The sequence below is a fragment of the Gymnogyps californianus genome, chromosome 1 (assembly GCF_018139145.2).
Source record: "Gymnogyps californianus isolate 813 chromosome 1, ASM1813914v2, whole genome shotgun sequence".
Classification (NCBI taxonomy): domain Eukaryota; kingdom Metazoa; phylum Chordata; class Aves; order Accipitriformes; family Cathartidae; genus Gymnogyps; species Gymnogyps californianus.
Genome location: NC_059471.1, coordinates 41,090,635 through 41,109,658, shown reverse-complemented (window position 1 = coordinate 41,109,658; position 19,024 = coordinate 41,090,635). Strand labels below are relative to the sequence as shown.

Sequence of the window (19,024 nt, the reverse complement as noted above, 5' to 3'; positions counted from 1 at the left end):
TCATGTGGCCAACAGGGAAACCACAATGGTGTAAAAACCAACGTAATGAGTATACTTACTTTAAAATCCATTATCACTTCAACAGATTATTTTGTTTAAAAAGGTATTAAAGTTAATAGCATTTAATCTACTTGCTTGAATGTAGTAGTATTTTTCAAAAACCAATGAAAAAAACCCTTCAATAATCAAGCACTACCAGATGGTAAAATCTCCAGTGCAATTCTTTCTCAGAGAAATTAGGTTTCCATCTTTTTTTCTGCTTTCAAATTTAAAATACCTATTTATGTTTATTGATGAAAGGAAGCTGTTAAGCAATAAAAACTGCCTCAGGTATTCACCAAAATAAAATCCAGTGGAACCCACTTAAAAAAATCAGAGAAAAAATGCATAAAAAATAAAGAGAAATGTGCCTTCTGTTTGTTGCCATGAAGTGAAATGAGTTACCGCCATTAGTTAAAAACTTCCTTTGCATTTGTATGACAAGGCTTTTATGTATCCAGTAGTCTGCTTCTTGTTTTCAACAAGTACAATGTCCATTAGAGTATGCTAAAATAATCAGTGCCAGAATATCCTGTTCTACTTCCCTCTTGTCTGTTTCCTTCATTTAGCCAGCATAGTTGTCTTCTTGGCAAATAGTCTCCTTGCACATTTAGATTTGTTGCAGCTGGATAATTTATTATCACAGTTCTGGTGAAAACCGTGTGTCCAGCCACTATGTGTTACTGATAGCAGGGACACTTTAGCAATGTGTTTTATTATGCTAAGAGAATTAAACAAAATTGTGATTAAAGGGTATAGCTATTTCAGTGGCATGTGCAGAACAACACATGCCGTGAATGATATTCTGGTGACCATTTGCACATTAAAATAAATCGTAAGATAATTTTTTTTTTTTACTGTTTCTCATGTTCTCATCCAATGTCAATATGATAGAAAAGTGACATTTAACACAAAAAAGTTTATGGGTCCAAAAGAAGACAGCACAAGAGAAAGCATAGCTCCATTGTCTTTTGTTGGGATTACTAACCTAGGAGGGGGAAATCCATTCAACACTTTCTTTTTACTTTTTTTTTTCTTTTTCCATTTGAACAGCATTAGATAAAATCCTCGGGAGTAGGGACTGGAGCCAGGGACTTCCCTTTCCTTAGTCTGTGCTTGTGCTGTTAGGCTGCCTCATTTGCTTTACTTTCATGACTAAAAATTCTGCATTCTTAATTTTACAAGAGATTTCTACAGGAAGAACAGAGAATACTTATATTCTAGCCTGGTGATCAGGACATCCTCCAGGGCTTCAGTATAGACTGGGAGGACCAGGCTTCCTGTTTCTTGAGTAACTGTCATAACCACATAATTACTGTGCTAAAGCTAGCCATCATAACCACCTGAATTTTCTCATAGCCATGTTTAAAAAAAAAAAAGTGTAATTTTGCTAGGGATGACTGTAATTTACTGCATCTCATCTACTGAAATTCAAGTGAATGTGTATTCCAAGAAACAGTTTTATTTTCATGGCCAGAAGTTTAGATATGGTGAAACTAATCTGCTTTTACTGCCATTACTAATACCAATAAGTCTCTTTCCTGATTGTTTTTTACATATTTTCTTTACTATTTATGCACTTCTGTTACCCACAATAATGTTTCTGTTGTGCATTTGAAGCACCATGTATTACCGAAGCTCATCACAGAATATATCTTTTAGTTTGGACTTGTTTGTTTTGTTTGCTTCTTCAAGGAGTGCATAATATATTGATGTGTTTGATAGATCACTATCCTTCTTCTAACCCTCAGAGGGTTTATTTATTTTCTAATAGTTCCCCAGCCAATAATTGTCAAAAATATAGTATTGCTCATGAAAAAGTAATTTCCATTTCATGTCTTATAATTTTTGCTAACAACAACATGGAACAAGAGACTTGTTTCTCAGCCATCACATCTTGTAAGACTGAGATGTGCATATGGGTGTCTTCTGGATTAATGTCAAATTTGAAGTATTCTGTGATGCTTGTTCTCTTTCAGCAGTTGCAGACTTTCATCCATATTATCATTCATGGTATTCCAAGATTAACTAGAGGGAAATTCAGCTTTTCAAAATGTGAGTTTTTAATTTGACCTGAAAGAACACTGAAATGTTTCTTCATCTGTCTTCTGTACTTCACCCAGTTTGACTTGGTAGACCCAGCTCTCAGTGAATGTATTCGTTACCTGTACATCAAGACTTTGGGTGAAATCAAGTCCTTCATTGTGTGAAAAGTCACATTGTCTGTAGGACTACAAGTTTCTAAGACTTCAACCAAGTCTGTAAGCTTTGAAGTATAAAATTCTCTCTGAATTGTGTCCTTAATGGATCTGGCAGAGATATGCATAAGAAGCAGTCATAAAGTCATAAAATATTTTAGGTTGGAAGGTATCTCTGAAGGTCCAAAGCCCAGCTCAAAACAGAGAGCCCAAAACTGGACACATTGTTCCAGATACAGCCACACAAGTGCTGAAAAGAAGGAAAGAATCCCTACTCAATTCAAGCTGATTACTTTTTTGCTAATATAGCCCAGTATGCAGTTGGCCTTCCATGTTGCAAGGCCATACTGCTCAGCTATATTCAACATGTTTTCCATGAGCTCTCCTCAGTCCTTTTTTTGCCAAGCTGGTTTCTATCTAGTTGGTCCCCAGCCTGCATTGCTGCATGGGGTTATTCCCTCCTGGGGCAGGACTCCGTGTTTGCCATTGCTGTGCTTCTTGAGGTACCTGTTGCCCATTTATCCAGCCTGTCAAGCTCCCTCTGAATAGGAGCCTGGCCTTCGAGCATGCAGAGTGCTTGTCCCCAGCTTGGTGTCATCTGTGCACTTGCAGAGGATGCACTCTGATCCAGCTTATTAGTCAAGATACCAGATGCAAAGGCAGCATTGACCCCATTATCCACCTCTATTAACCAGCTACCTGTTGGACTGTACACCTCTGATCACAACCTTCTGAACCTGGCAGTCCAAGCAATTTTTCCAGCCACCTGGTAGTCCACCAATCCAAAGCATATCTCACCAATTTGTCTGTAAGGATACTGTGGGTGACAGTGTCAAAAGCCTTGCTAGCATCACTGTACACCTTTTCCACCAAGGGAGCCATCTCATCACAGAAGACAATCAGGTTGGTCAAGCACATTTTGCCATTGGTGAATGCATGTAGGCTGTTTCCAGTCTCCTCCTCCTACTATATGTGCCTGGATGTGGCTTCCAGGAGGATTTGCCAAGTTAGTGAGGCTAGGTTGACTGGCCTACAGTTCCCCTGATGATCCTCTTCCTTCTCCTTGAAAATCAGCAGGAGGTATGCCTTCTTTTAGTCATCAAGAACTCCGTCATGAATGGACTGCATGAACTTACAGAGGTTTCCTGTCTCTTGGAAAAATATGTATGTTAAACCACAGTTCACTCCTATGCTCTTAAATTTACATGGGATTTTTTTAATTGACTAGTATGCAAAAGAAAAAAAAAAGAAGGTAATTAATATGTAATTCTCTTTCTCTAGGAAAGAAAAGCATGCGCTTTTGGTCTAAAATTCAGCCTTGAAGTATCTTTTTGCGAAATTGGAGAACAGAGGCTTGGATTCATGTCACATGCAGTCATTTAAGCTTCCTCTGTAGTTACGGTAGTGATGCAGGTGGATCTGAGGATAAATTCTAACAGGTTAGGTGGTGGTTTACTTCTAGAACTGTGTGGTTTTTCTTCAAAGTCTAGCTAAGGACATTATCTAAGTAGTTTACACTAGGTGACTTAAGTTGTGACATCTAAAATTACATGAAATAAAGACTACGTGTGAAGTGTATTTCATTTCACTGACTTCTGTCCTTCTATATTCTAAAGACATTAAACTGCATTTTCTAATGTTTCTGTAGGAAGCAGCAATGCTTCATGAAGGGTGGGAAGTTTATAGAAATTATTATTAATATTATTAATTTTTAAAATTAATTCCCAGCTGCTATGGCAATGGGCAGCCTATAGAGTAATTGATCGTGCTGTCAGATAAAGGTAAGTTTGGGGATGTCTGAGTTGGGCAAAATTTAATTACTCAAAATGAAGTTTGCAAAGGTCACAAAGTCTAACACTGATAGTATTTTTTATATGGGGAAATAAATACTTCATGAGATTTTAAGCAATCCCCAGTGATCTGGGTCTTGATTTTCTTTCTTATTTGAGAGATGGCGCATTAGCACTCCACTCCACTGTCTATCACCATTCCTTACCAAGCACATCATCACCTTGCAATTTTCTTTTAAACAAAAAGGTAGATACTGATGAAATATAACGTAACCTCCTGGATCACTGATATTTCCATTGACAGTCTTCCATCCTAGTATTTGCTGATGTGCATGGTGTATAATTTAACATCTGATTCCCTATGCAGATAAAATATATTCTCTTTAAAGGCTGTATTTTGAATCTGTTGGTGATAAGACTATTAATCTACCATTTGTACTCCTTAATGAGGAAGTCATGCATTTTTATAAATTTATTTAATAATTTCATAATCTTTACACACTATCAATTATTTACAAATAAGTTTATACTGAAATCAACCTCAGAAACTCAAAACTCTAATTGCATTTCATTAGATTACTCTGTAGAGTAGTATGAAGCCATTACATATATTGACTAAAATGTTAACTTCAATTTATTTAGACAATGGAATGACACCTGTCTGTCAATGTTACCTCTTAAGGAATGTAGATCCTGCCATGTGGACAGACATTATGTAGGCTTTATCTAGTTCAATATTTCACCAAATAAATTTACTAACATATCGGTGATATTATTTCGTATTTCTTCTTGTTTGTACAGACAGGAGGGGCCATGTGATAGCCTAACATGCATTTCTCCATTACAAAGCCTACAGGGTTTCCTCTTACTGGTTGTTCCTTTAATTTGAATCTCTCTTTTAGAAGAAAATAGTTTTGCTTTAAAAATATTCAGTGACAGTGTATCTCCCAGAACTTTTGATATGTTTTTTATAATTAAACTTATTGTTAAATTAATGTAAATACCTTTTATTCTGAGTATGCTGAATTTTAGTTTTTAGTAATTTAATCTTGCTGTATTTGTGTTTGCCAGACTAAAGCATCTCCTATCAGCAAATTCTTAATACAATTAAAGGTTATTATTTGGTTTGTTGAGATTCTCACAGGTGCAGTTCTTGAGCCTTGAAACTCTCTTCTATAGTTCTCTGAACTCCCTCATTCTATTAGTTTTCTTCCTGATGTACAGATGAACACCATATTCTAGTAATGGTTGCCCCTGCATGAAATAAAAAACCCTAATGCATTGGTCATATTTTAATATGAAAATCTGCAATAACTATATAAGTCTTTTGAATATAATGTATGTAAAAACATGTTGGTCTTCTTGTTTGCTGTCTTGTATTTGGAGCTCATGTTCAGCTGATTATCCGTAACAGCCCTCAAATCCTCTTGGATGTAATTACTTCCCCAGCTGTGTAAACATGGTGCGTAAGGTTTTCTGTTTGTTCATTGCCCACCACCACTCCCGTTCCACATTTATGTTTTTTACATCTGGTCATGTTAAAATACATAGTTCGCTTGGTCTCAGATTCCAATGTGATCCAAAATTCCTCCTAATCAGTCACTTGTTTTGTTTATTCACTTTCCCCTAATCCATATGTCATCTGCAAACTTCATCCCTAATTTCTTTGTTTCATGAAATTAATGATTTATGAAAGTCTTAAATCACAGTGCCAAGATTTGGGACCTGAAGGATAGCAGTAGAAACAAACCTGCTTGATAATGATTCTATGTTTACCTTTACATTTTGACACTTACTAATTAGCCATTTATTTATTTATTTATTTAATGTGTAAAGACTTGATTTTAGTGTCTAGTTTCACTAGTAAAATGTTGTGGAGAGACAGAATTTATATATATTTTTTTTTTTAAATAGAAACTGATGTCAATAACTAGCATTATTTTTGTTATACATAAATTAATCTTGTCAAAAAGAATTGTATTAGTTTGGCTGAATTTGTTTTTCATGAACCTATGTTATCTTATTTCCCTCCTACTCATGTCTGCCTTATTTTTTATATCTAAATCCCTATAGATACGTATCACTTTGCTTAGAATCAGAATGAAGTTGACTTCTACAGCCTTTTGTATCTTCTTGCTTTTTTCTATGAAAAAACCCAAATATTCCAAATATGGAATATTTTTGCCTTTGTGTCATCTTTGACTATTCCATCATGCCAGTCACACCATGATTCTTTTGAATTTAATGTCTACTTCTTAAAGATGTTTTCCCTTCTATTCTAAGCTACATTTTAAAATGAGTACTCCTGTCTTTCTTGTTCATTGTATATTTTGAGATTTAGTAAAACATTTTTTCCCTTATCTGAATCTGATCCATTTAAAGGCATCTACTGTCTATATGGTGTCATGTATGCATGTTTATGTACTATGCTCATTGCAGAACTGAGTCTTTAGCATGGAAGGCAAACCAGAGTTTTGGACAATAAACATCTCTTATTCATAGTACTGAAAGATCAAAGATCTTCACAAGAGCATATTTTGAATAAAATTTTCAGCATAAAGTTCTGCATAAAATTACGGTGCAGCTTCCAGTGTATTAGGACAGTCTGTTTCTGATTCACCCATACACAACTCTCCCCAACTCAGTATATATGAAGAGATTGCAGAGGCTCTTATGATACCTTATTTCATCCCTGAATGACCCAAAACTTATAACATTAAAGATGGAGAAAAGGTTAGTGCTCTTAGCATAAAGATAGCATTGTCTCTGCAGCCCTCCACTCTTGCAAACAAGAGCACAGGAATCTGTAATGATCACAGTTATTCATGACCTCTTTTATTATTGTGTTCTTTCCAAAACACAGTTTAGACCATTTGGCATCATGATAGTAAATTGACATGGTATTCCATGAGGTGATGAATGCTGTAACCTGTTCAGTCAAGTATGATAATTCAGTTAACTTTTTTAGGCGTAATATCTGTGAGTTTATAATAAAACTGCTCAAAAGCATAATACCATTAAGCGTGTATAAAGCTATTTTTCTCCACTGATATCTGCAGGATTTTTTTTAACTGCTGCTCAGTATGCCACTGAGCACAAACTGCTGCTCCGTTTGTTCTGCCTTTGGATAGTCAAAAATATGTCATGCTTTTGGCTGGTTTCAGTGAGTATTGTATCAGGTATAACAGTTGAGTTAGATATTTGTAAGATTGTGTGTATTCTTAAGGGATAGAAAGCAGTTATCATAGCTTATCTGATATGTGTTCCCCTCTGCAAATCATTTTCCGCACACCAAGGACAAAATTTAAGTTCTGAACTAATAAGCCCTTAAGAGATAGAGTCCCTACTAATTATAATTTCCAGTGCTGCTTTTTTATTCCTTTGTAATCTCAGTAACCATTTTAACACCTTGTCAGCCATTCAGAAACTTCCATCTGTGCAGCCTAGTGCATTTGTGAAATAAACCCATCTGTACAGCTGATTAAAAGTTGGATGTAGTCCGTGTTTTGTCTTTATCCTGAAAGAAACAGTATTGCTGCAGCAGTTGTTGATGTAGGGCCTGAATACAGAGTGGAATGCACAAGGCTAATAGAGCAAAATAGCTTTTAGTGTTTTCATTTGTATTTAATAATTGTTTAAAATAAAATCAGAACAAATTAAGTGTGACAAGCAAGACCAATTAGAAAGGCTGCAGAGTTCAAGTCTGCAGTTCGATGCAGGAAGCAACTCCAGAATTACTGTCATTTCAAGTAGGTGTTAAACAACAAGGTGAATCCAAGCAAATAGCAACTTCATGTACTCTTCTTACTCTTCTACAAACATACTTAAATTTATTCTGAGAGTGCATGTGTGTTTTTCGTTGGTGTGGTAGGCGGTTTTCAGTTGCATGTTTTTAGAAAGGTGGAGGAACAGATGCACAATTCCTTACCTACAAACTAGGTCAGTAGAATAACTGCATCTGACTACTTGATTTGCATCCATATTTGGTAGTCAGAGATACCATCTCTCATATTTCTATTCATAATCTCACCGCCACTGCTAAAAGTTTTATGGGTGCAAAGCTATACCTTCAAAAGATTTTAAGGAGCATCTCATCTTTAGAAAAACAAAAAGAAACAACAAAAACCCACCCAGCCAAGTAGGTTACTAAAAATTTCAGATGAGAAGACATGGATAGGGAGTGAATTATCTTCTCACAATTCACATGGGCATAAAGAAAAGAAAAAGGAAGAGAAAGAGAAGGGGAGGGGAGTTTAAAAGACAGAATGAGAATCTTTGTCTTGTGGGTTTTCAGTATCCTCAGGACAACTGTCATCACACATCTTTCTCCTCTAGCACAGAAATGCACACCTACTTTTGGATATCAGGAGAGGTATAACAGAACGAATTTATTCCACACTGAACTAGGATAAAAGTAACATAATGATATAGGTTCTGATATATGGATTTGTGAGCTAATGTTAATGCAAGCAAATAAATCTGCATCAGATGGCACATCACAGCGCAAATGTACTAGGTCACATTTTACTGGTGCAAAGCCAAGGACCTATTTCCTCAGCATTGCATAAATGCGTCTATGTTGCTGATTATTCCAAAGGTATTTCAGACAATGCTTGCTCAAGGATATATATGTCATGTGTTTGCTTCTGTTGTATGGGCATGCTCATCAATGCTCTCTAAATGACAGGACATATAATATAGTGATAAGATAGTATTCATTGCTGGATGCTCAATGTACTGCAGGACCCTTTAATCCTATTGTACCAATAAAGAATATCATGTGGTCTCACGTATGAAACCACATCTAAACTTCCTGAGCTATAAGTTAGGTCTATTGCCCTTTATTCCAACATAAATATAGGACTCTCATCCATTCTATCTATCTGCAAGGACTTCCAAAGTCTGTAGACTGAGAGAATCTTTCTGAAGTTATACAAGTGCAACTGAAAATGGAACACGACCTTAGGTTTTAGGTGAGAAATACGGAGGATTTTAGCTAGCTGAAGATGCCAACAATACTGCATAAAATGCTATAACTCATAAACTGGAGCAACACAGTCTTTTATACTGCTAAAAAAAAGAGATGGATAGGGTTTTTTTTTTCTTTTTTTCAAGGCATTTACAGTAATCAACAGAGAAACAAGACCTTAATTATAATGTAGATGCAGCTGATAATTATATTTGGTAGCAGTGTCATATATTCAAAAACCAAAACAAAAGAAACCCCAAACCTCAGAACCCAGAGTAATGCTAGAAAGGAAGGAAAATCCAGATGTTCCAATGAAAGAATAGTATAGGTGGGATTTATTCAAAGAATCAAGATAAAGAATTGTTTAAGTATTAAAACTAATCTCCTTATGTGTTTCAAGGGGTGGAGAAAGGTGGGTTTGTTTTTTTGTCGTTGTTGAAGTTGAAAAGTGAAAACACATTTAATCCTGGGATGGGAAACGGCAACTATAATTATACACTGCAGAATTGCTGCCCACTGAGTACTGTTTTGTTGAATATGGTTCACTTTTGGTGATAATAACAATACGTCATTTGGTGAATTGTGAATTCCCTCAAGGAATTTATGATACAACCCCGGAGCTGAACAAATCCCAAGTGCTGGTGTCTGACTTAAACTAGATAAATGCATCTGCTTCCTATATAGGACAAGTGTCACTAAAATATTTTTAAAATACTGTGTCTGGAATTTCAGTTTCAGGTTTTCCAGTTAAATTAGCTTGAATGTCCCCCAAGGACACAGTTTAGTAATGTGTAGGTGAAAAGATGATAGACATGGTTTTCCCCTCCCTTTTCAAACACACTGTTTGGTCTACATAGTGCTGAGCCATCAGCTTCAGGTGTATCATCTTTACCTTCTCACAGGTGCAGAGGGTGATTCATTCATGTATAATCTAATCATTACCATTATTTGAGGAAGTTTTCCTTAAAGTCAAGGTGCATGACTGGTGATTCATATTCTGGTTCCTTTAATAGACTAATATACAGAAAGCTTTCTCATTCCATGTGGATTGAATGACTAAAGGTGCTCCAGGGAAGTACTGTACTGAAGACAACAGAAAGAATTAATTTAAGCAATGTCATATGTAAATCCCTGTTGCCTTTTCACACCAGAATGTTAATTCTAGGGATATGTGACCCCACTGGAGTTTGTGTCAATCTCAGACAGGATAATATAGAGATATAGCACAACTGAGGGAATAAGTTCTAGGTTTGAATAATGCTGACTCCAATATGATAGTGACAAATTCACCAGTGTTTTACACTGGTGTAACATAGGATGTCATTTGGGTTATGAATTGTATAATAGAGAGAAGAACTTGTCCCAGTGTTTTTGCATGAAAGATAAACAAGGCAGTTTTATATACAGTCTAATTTATTCAGTGCAGTGTCAAATCAAGCTGAACGTAAAAAAAGGTTTTGGGCATCATGTTTGCAATCAACTAAATTTAAGGGGCTAAAACTTAACATTTATGTTCGCCTCCCCCAATATATTTCCTGATCAGACATCTTTTTCAGCCAAACTGTTTGAGCAGCTGATCCAAACTCATTAATGTAACAGTATTTCAGCAAAAGTCATGCTGATAGCTGTTGGTTCATTAGTGCCTGAATCCAGAAGGCATATAGAAATACTTAGAATCAACTGACAATCTTGGCTTCGAATGCAATACACTTATAAATAGTTTAACAATGTTTTTTGAGATTTTTGTCTGTGTTTTGAGAGATCAAGATTATACTGTGTTTGATAAGATTCCTAATAGATCTACTTTATTATAGTATGTTTATTTCTCACACCAAGTTACAAATTAGGTTCCACTTATTAACGATGTGTTTATTGTTATCTTACTAAGTCATGGTGTTATACCAAATTTATCACACAATTTCATTGACTAAAACTGACATCTGTAGTTATGTCAATGAATGTATCACTCCATGGTATAGTTCTAATAAGATGAAGCTAGAGATTTTTTTGGAGCTAGAAAAAATCATGAACAAGAAAAGTTGCAAAGTGTACCAATCCAAAGAGCAAAGTGTGAACACGGTCAGAGGCCAGAAGAGTCATCACAGAACTGGAGGAACCAAGAAATCTGCCGGTCTGTAGGACATGATGATGGGATGCCACTGATCTGAACAATTTCTTCCACCCCTGCTTCATCTTCATCCCAGATTCACGCTACTAGGTGGAGTTTAAAATGCAGGAAAGGGAGGATCCTGAGCTGTAGCAGCAGGAGAGAGTAAGTAGGGTAAAATAGGCAAGAATCAAGGCACATCCAAGCAGCAGCTCAAACAAAAAGCAGTGGGTGAAATTCCCTAAGATACCTTTCAACTGAAGTAACCATATCAGGCTTGTAGGGTAGTTCTTAGTCTTCAAGAAACTCATCATGCCTAAATGGATAACTACAGATTAATTATGCAGGTAGAGCCTGACAGCTGGAGCCTGACAGCTTGACAAAGACTGGGACAAGATGAAGTGAATGTGAAGCAATTACAAGAAAGGAGTGTTAGACACATTTTTTTTTCCTATTTTAATCCAAGAATGGCTTGAGACCTCCTGAAAATATTTTAGTAAATTGAACGGGCCATACCATGTGTATTCAGAGAAGCACCTTGTAACATGTTTAGAGCCCACTGAAATACCCATCTCAGAAACATTCTTCAAACTTTTCTAGATTATATTTTTAGGTGTGATTAATTACGCCGATAACTCTCTGGATTCCTATGGACCACATAACTTGTTGTACACCAAAATTATATCACAGTAAATCCAATCCCACGTATACTCCATGGTATTTTAAAACATTTACAGAATTCAGCCATCTCACCTGTTATATATAATCTCAAAAATAAAGATGGTTAGTATTGAAATAGGTTATTTTGCATGCAAATAAAATTTGTAATTGAAAAGAAATTGTCTTTATGTTGAATGTTATAATTTAAGAGAGAACATATGGTGCTTTTAGAAAATATGTAATTTCTTTCTTCTGCAGGTGTTTTCCTGCCGCTAAAGGGGGATTAAAGCAGGAACTCTGACCACTTTTTGTGTTGTATTAGTAAAGCTTTCCTACTGTGCTTTCCAAGTTGTCTAATGGACATACAATTCGTCAGCTGGATTCCAAAGTTTCCATGACACTTGTATTATGGTATTAAATTGTTTCTGTTTCAAATGGTTTAACTAAAATTAGTCCTTGGAGCAATTCTGAGAAGCAGTTATTCTTTGCAGCAGTTTGCCAGGTCTTTAGATTCTTCTTTCTTTTTTTTTTTTTTTTTTTTTTAATTTCGTGTCGTATTCTCAGGGTAGATTTCTCTTGAAAAACATGGTTTGACTGCAGAAACTATCATGGTGTATGTATGTGTTAAAATAACAGCTCATTTAAACTGTAATCACAGGGGGTGAAACTGCATTTGAACTACTAATGTACAGAGTAGCTACATGTGGTTTATAGGTCAAAGTATAATAGTGTGAGCATTTTTTGATTGGTACAAATTGTAACCACGGCTGTCAACTTGGCTCCAAGAATCCGATGCACTTGGGGAAAAATAATAATGTGGGTTTTAACGATGCCAAAGTACTTCAGGATATTGCTTCACCAAATATTAATTCTTCTGTGCAAGTTCCACTTTCGTGTTTGTGCTGCCCCCAATTAAAGCTTTAAGCACTTAACCTGTAGTTGTGAAAAAAGCAGTTTATGATGGGTGTAATCTTACTCCCAGAGGTCTAATTATCTCAGTTGGTTCCCAATTAATCCATGAAGTTGTTAGGTCTTCCTTTTAATTAGATCTGTTCTTCTTGAAGAACAGTTTTATTTTTCATATTTCACTTTATTATTTCCTTCACTGGAACCCTGCAGGGTGGGAATTCTACTTTGAAATGTTCTTATTTGTTTGATTGCTGGTTGATGCTTAATGAAGATGATGTTCTTTACCCACAGCTTGCATTAAAGTTCAGTTTGGAGATTGGAATGCAAGTCCTTTAAGCATGAAAATTAAATGTAAATGTGTACCAAGTGAGAGAGTGAACACTTCCTTTGTTCTAAAGCCATTATTTAAAGGTTTTTTTTTCATGTTAAACCACAATTATCTTTGGTCCAATCTCACAAAATTGAAATTCAGGTAATTCTAAACACATTCTGAATTAGCATTTTACTGGGTTTTTGTGGTTTTGTTTTTGTTTGTATTTCATTAATGCATGTATTTAAGAGGATGCATATATAAGGAAGTTGGATATAAAGTCATATTTTCCTTCTCACTTTCACCTGTGAAAAATCTTGTTATATAACAAGGATCTGCAGGCAGGAATGGAAGCTTCATTAAGTAGTCACAAAAGTGTCCAGTAAGTGGAATAGTATCTGAAGACTGTTGGGAATTTCACTTACCCCTCCATTCCTGTGTCAGCTCTGCATGATAGAAAGCTATATTGGTTTATCTGACAGTGTCCTTTCCTCTGTTGTGTCTCAGTGATATTCCCTTGCTGTATTCCATCAAAAAATCAAAGTTTACCCACTGGAACTGTGACTCACTTCTAGGAAAAAGGAGGAGGGAATTTTTAGGAATAAAAGTGTGATATCACACAGCATTGCTGTGAAATTGTGTCTAAATGTTTAAGTGGAAATGGTAGTGAAATGCCCCAACATTTTTTCTTGTTGAACTTCAAATATTCTGGTGGCTGAACATTTAAAAGTGCAACCATACTAACTATCCTAACATCAAGTGTTGTTTTAATTAGAGTTAATGTGTGTAACATAGGTGTATGAATATTCTGCTAAACTCCCCAATTGTCAAACCTGATGTAACATGAGGAGAATGAAGGGAGCAGAAAGCTGGTGTTATAATGGAGATTGCTGATATTGGACCTTGCTCATGCCTAACTCACAGTCTTTTGACATTATGGGGAGGCCTTCCATCCTTTTCATCTACCCTAATCTTAAACTTTCACCATGTTATCATGATCTCAGGTCTTCAGTCTAGCAGTGATACAAAAGTATTTTAGCTAGCGCCATTGATGCACAAAGCAGGTGGCACAGGGGATGAAATAGGACCAGCTGCTACACTTTCGGCCTCCATTAGAAATAATATCTTTACTGATACCTATGCAATTGGAAATATTGGAAAAAAATAGAATTTACTTTGAAAAAGCATTGGAGTTTTCTAAGACAAATCATTGGATTCTGTTTCATACAAGCCTGGATGTAAAACTTGCCAGTAGATGGCATGACCCTGCCCCTCAGTTATCAGCGCTCCCTAAAGTAAATGAAAAGAGAAATCAAGTTCAGCCCCAGAGAGGTGATCTATGAAAGTTAAGTACACTTCAGGGACAATGTGATAAAGCTGAGGTTGTGGCTGTCGGCAGGTAGATTAAAAAGGAATGAAGAAAATCGTAATTTTGTGTAACTAGAAGAATTTATACAAATATTTTTAAAAACTCAGATAATTTTAAAATATTATTTTGTGGTGTAGATTATTTCTATTAAGTGTGTGAATTTTTTAGGTTGATTTTTATTAAAATGGGGTTCCTAATTGTGAAATCTAACCTCTGAAATTGTTCTGACAGACCTTTGTTCATTATGCAGTAATTAGAAAGGCACCATTAGCATCTATGCTGTGAACTTTTCAGTGTAGTTCAGGACACATGGTAGCATAGCCAATTAAAACAAAAACATTTAAGTGGGTAAGAAAACTATTAAAGCCAATTCATTAGACCTGCATATTTTGGGGTCAGTGGTACAGAACATGCACATCAAAGCAGAAAAAGCTTGAGTTGCTAATATGCCCCAAAGCACTGAAGTGAGCAGCATTGCAGATTGTGAATTTGAGAGGTAGGGCAGCCTTAGGGTACTGATTACATTGATGAGGATATGGTAATGACTTAAGCAGCTGTCAAGAGTTACAGAGACCAAAATCCACAAGGATGTGTGGCTAAGTAACAGATGCCTTTAAAACTGTCTGTTTTGTTACCGTTCAGTAACTTACAGCAAAACTTTAATGAGGTGACCTCCACAGCATTTTGTACGTAGATGAGGTTTTTTCAGTTTTCAGAAGCTAGGTTTCTTACAGCAGTGGATGAGCTCAGATAGATCTGATTTTAGGAGCTACCAATACATGTGTCAGATCAGAGAGCAGAAACAGGGGAAGAAGGTGATTTGGAAGAATGCTGAATAGTAAATTAATTCAATCAATACAGGGCCTTTTCAATGCCTTATACAAATCCAGCTGAAAGCAGACACCAATGATCCTTGAAGATCTCCTTAAGGCCAGCGTTACACTGGACAAATGTGGTCAGGTTGGTCTAACGTCCAGTCATATCACAAATACTTCTGACAATCTGACCAAAGCCTGCAGACCAAGAATCAGCAATAGAAACAGATTGGTCAACAACTTGAAAGAATCTAGTGACTGAAATCAGAATTTGTTTTCAGAGAAATTTGTTTTCTCTTACAAAAGTTAGCCATCTAAAAGTTAGGTGCTAGGTTAAAACTAGTCATCCCAGGTCTGTCTATGGTCGGTGTAGAAAAACGAGCATCTCAAGGGAGTGAATCATGCTGTCTAGGGCATCTAATTTCTGATGTTTGAATTATTCTCTGGAGGATCTTTCTCTTTTGTCTATAGAGTTGGACTGGATGAATAATTGAGGTTGGATGCCTAACTTGTGGAAGGCTAAAATAACAGACAGTGGAAGAGGGGTTAAATAATAATGTGCCTGTGACATTTATCCAGTTAGTATGACTGTGTAACTATTGGCCCATATCCTATCCATTTTTCTGTATTCACATATTCCAGTATTTGCAGACCACTTATTAAGTATATAGAGTCAACTGTCTTTTTTCCCCATGCAGTAGTTCCTACAAATGTTCCACCAATAAAACTGAATTGTGCTACTTGGACAGTATTATCAGTAGCGGGGTGCAAAGTGGTATTGGCCTCAGGAGAGGTGTGGGGAATCACTGACACCTGACCTCAGTTAAGCTTATATGAAGTGCTGAAAAGGCCTCATACTGATTATAATAATTCTTCAGGGATCGCCATTCTTCCCTCCTGCAGCTCATGTGCAGCTCTTTTAATGAGCAGCTCAGTGATCTTGTCCACAGCGAGGATAGAAGTGAAGATAGTTGAGAACCAATCAGCAATGTGATTAATCACTGTTAACATAAGAGCAGGGTACTGCCGTCTGTTGGTATGCACTGTTTGATTTGAATACATTTATCTGGGGAGGTGGAAGTCTCTCTTTATTCTGACTGGAGCAACCCTGCTGCTTCCAACAGCTGCTGAAATCAGGCATGTTTCATTGCTATTAATTCAACGCAAAAAATCATTATCATTGTGCTAAGGTGCTGGATAACTGTCATTCTTTCTTGTCTGAATTCTGAAGTCAAATTAATAAGACTCATATGCTCTCAGTCAATAAACTTTTACTACATAAATGGTTTTGTCCTGGTCAGAGTTCAGTGCTGTCGTTTTACCTTGCAAAATGATGCAGGAGGTATTCAAACTAGTAAGACTCAAGAGTAAATTAAAAAGTGCGTAGTTCTCCTTTATACCAGATGTGAATAGCTCTCTATGCTGATACGCGGTGTGATAAAAATCAAGGATTTGCGTATCATTCTTGCATCTGAAAATTACACTGCCTTTTCCCTGCTGTTTTTGTCAGAACATTATTAAGATTTTTTTTCTTGCTTTGGCTCCCCATTGAAGATGATGGATGGTTACTTCCTTTTGCTGTCAGCTAGCCAGTGAATAACCAATTGAGAGGAGGAGAATATAGGACCAAGCCCCTTTCCATTTCACAAAGTCTTAGGCTTTTAACTGGGAAGGCAAGCATTAATTCTACCCTAATCTATTTACTGTAGGCTGCCGTCCATCACCCTGGTATATGAGTGCCTTCTAAATGAAATAAACGGCAGTAGAGTCCGTAACTGAACAATAGCACTCTCCTTGTTTGAGAAAATTAAAAACCCCACCATGCTCACAAAAGGTTTTTATTGTTTGTGGAAAGATTTGCTTTCCCCTCCCCACCCCAGATTATTGAAATACAGATTTTCAGTATTAAGTTCCATTTGTATAGTGAAAGGCCTTCTTTGGACAATAATTTTGTAGAACTTTATTTTGTAGAATTTGTAGAATCTCATGAAATAAAGATCCTCAAGCTTTATATTTCTGAGTTCTTCTGAGAACCTCTTTCATAGCCACCCAGTTTCCAAGTGGTTTTTTGGACTCATACCCACCATTATAACCTGAGTGTACCTATCACAAGGAAGGAACTATGATGACATTATGTGGGTTTTTAATTTTTTTGTTTGTTTCTGTTGTCATGAAGCAATGAATTAAAGTAAAATAATAGAGTTTTAATGATAATTTATGCAAATTTTACTTTAGACCAAAAAGGATAGTTCTCTAATTTGCTAACTTGTTTTTGCTATTTTGACATGATTTTGTATACCTTGGAAACTTATACTTTGATTCCTGAATAATTAGAAGCTATAAGGTGGTTATTATTATTATTATTGTTGTTGTTGTTGTTTTTATTATTATTATTGTTATTGTTTTCCTTCTTTAAAATAGATGCTGTTAATTTAGGTTATCGTATGGGTGGCATCTGTACTCTCAACTAGCTAAAGTATATTGCTGAGGTGACTGTTTTGTTCACATTTTCAGGGGAATATCATCAGGCTACATGCAAAAAATTGTTCTGCCTTCTGCTTTTGATAGTATGTAGCAAAAGGGAATATGTGGTTTATGCAGATATTTATGGATCTTGAGTGACATCATCCAGCCAATTCCTTATCCACCGAATGGTCCATCCATCAAATCTATGTCTGTCCAATTTAGAGACAAAGATGTCATGCGGGACAGAGTCAAATGCTTTGCACAAGTCCAGGTAGATGATGTCCGTTGCTCTTCCCTTATCCACCAATGCTGTAACCCCATCATAGAAGGCCACCAAATTTGTCAGGCATGATTTGCCCTTAGTGAAGCCATGTTGGCTGTCACCAGTGACCTCCTTATGTTCCATGTGCCTTAGCATAGTTTCCAGGAGGATCCGCTCCTTGATCTTGCAGGGCACAGAGGTGAGACTGACTAGCCTGTGGTTCCCCAGGTCTTCCTTTTTTCCCTTTTTGAAAATGGGGGTTATGTTTCCCCTTTTCCAGTCAGTGGGAACTTCCCCAGACTGCCACGACTTCTCAAATATGATGGATAGTTGCTTAGCCACTTCATCTGCCAGTTCCCTCAGGACCCGCAGATGCATCTCATCAGGTCCCATGGACTTGCGCACCTTCAGGTTCCTTAGGTGGTCTCAAACTTGATCTTCTCCTACAGTGGGCGGTTCTTCATTCTCCCAGTCCCTGCCTTTGCCTTCTGCAACCTGGGTGGTGTGGCTGGAGCACTTGCCAGTGAAGACTGAGGCAAAAAAGTCATTGAGTACTTCAGCCTTCTCCATATCCCGGGCAACCAGGTTTCCTTCCATTTCTTTCCTGAGAGGGCCCACATTTTCCCTAGTCTTCCTTTTATCACCGACGTACCTATAGAAGCTTTTGTTGTTGCCCTTGATGTCCCTGGCCAGACTGAATTCTATCAGAGCTTTGGCTTTCCTAACCCGATCCCTGGCTGCTTGGACAGTTTCTTCGTATTCCTCCCAGGCTACCTGTCCTTGCTTCCACCCTCTGTAGGCTTCCTTTTTGTGTTTGAGTTTGTTCAAGAACTACTTGTTCATCCATGCAGGCTTCTTGGTGTTTTTGCTTGACTTTCTCTCTGTTGAGAACCATCTCTCCTGAGCTTGGAGGAGGTGATCCTTGAATATTAACCAGCTTTCTTGGGCCCGTCTTCCCTCCAGGGCTGTATCCCATGGTACTCTACCAAGCAGATCCCCGAAGAGGCCAAAATCTGCTCTCCTGAAGTCCAAAGTAATGAGCTTGCTGTGCTCCCTCCTTGCTGCCCTAAGGATCTTGAACTCCACCATTTCATGGTCCCTGCAGCCAAGGCTGCCCTTGAGCTTGACAT

At 36.9% G+C, this 19,024-nt stretch overlaps 1 protein-coding gene across 6 annotated transcripts in view; it reads left to right on the top strand.

The window, feature by feature from the left end:
• The window catches only part of PCDH9 (protocadherin 9), a 688,564-nt gene that overhangs the window by 342,961 nt on the left and 326,579 nt on the right, over positions 1–19,024 (top strand). Inside the window, exon 5 of one of the 6 annotated variants that reach the window (XM_050901157.1) lies at positions 14,386–14,408. The exons of 4 other annotated variants lie outside the window; for them this stretch is intronic. In XM_050901157.1, the coding sequence (XP_050757114.1) occupies positions 14,386–14,408 (23 nt within the window). The remainder of the gene's footprint in view (positions 1–14,385; positions 14,409–19,024) is intronic. One more of the 6 variants, XM_050901149.1, reaches the window with a different exon arrangement.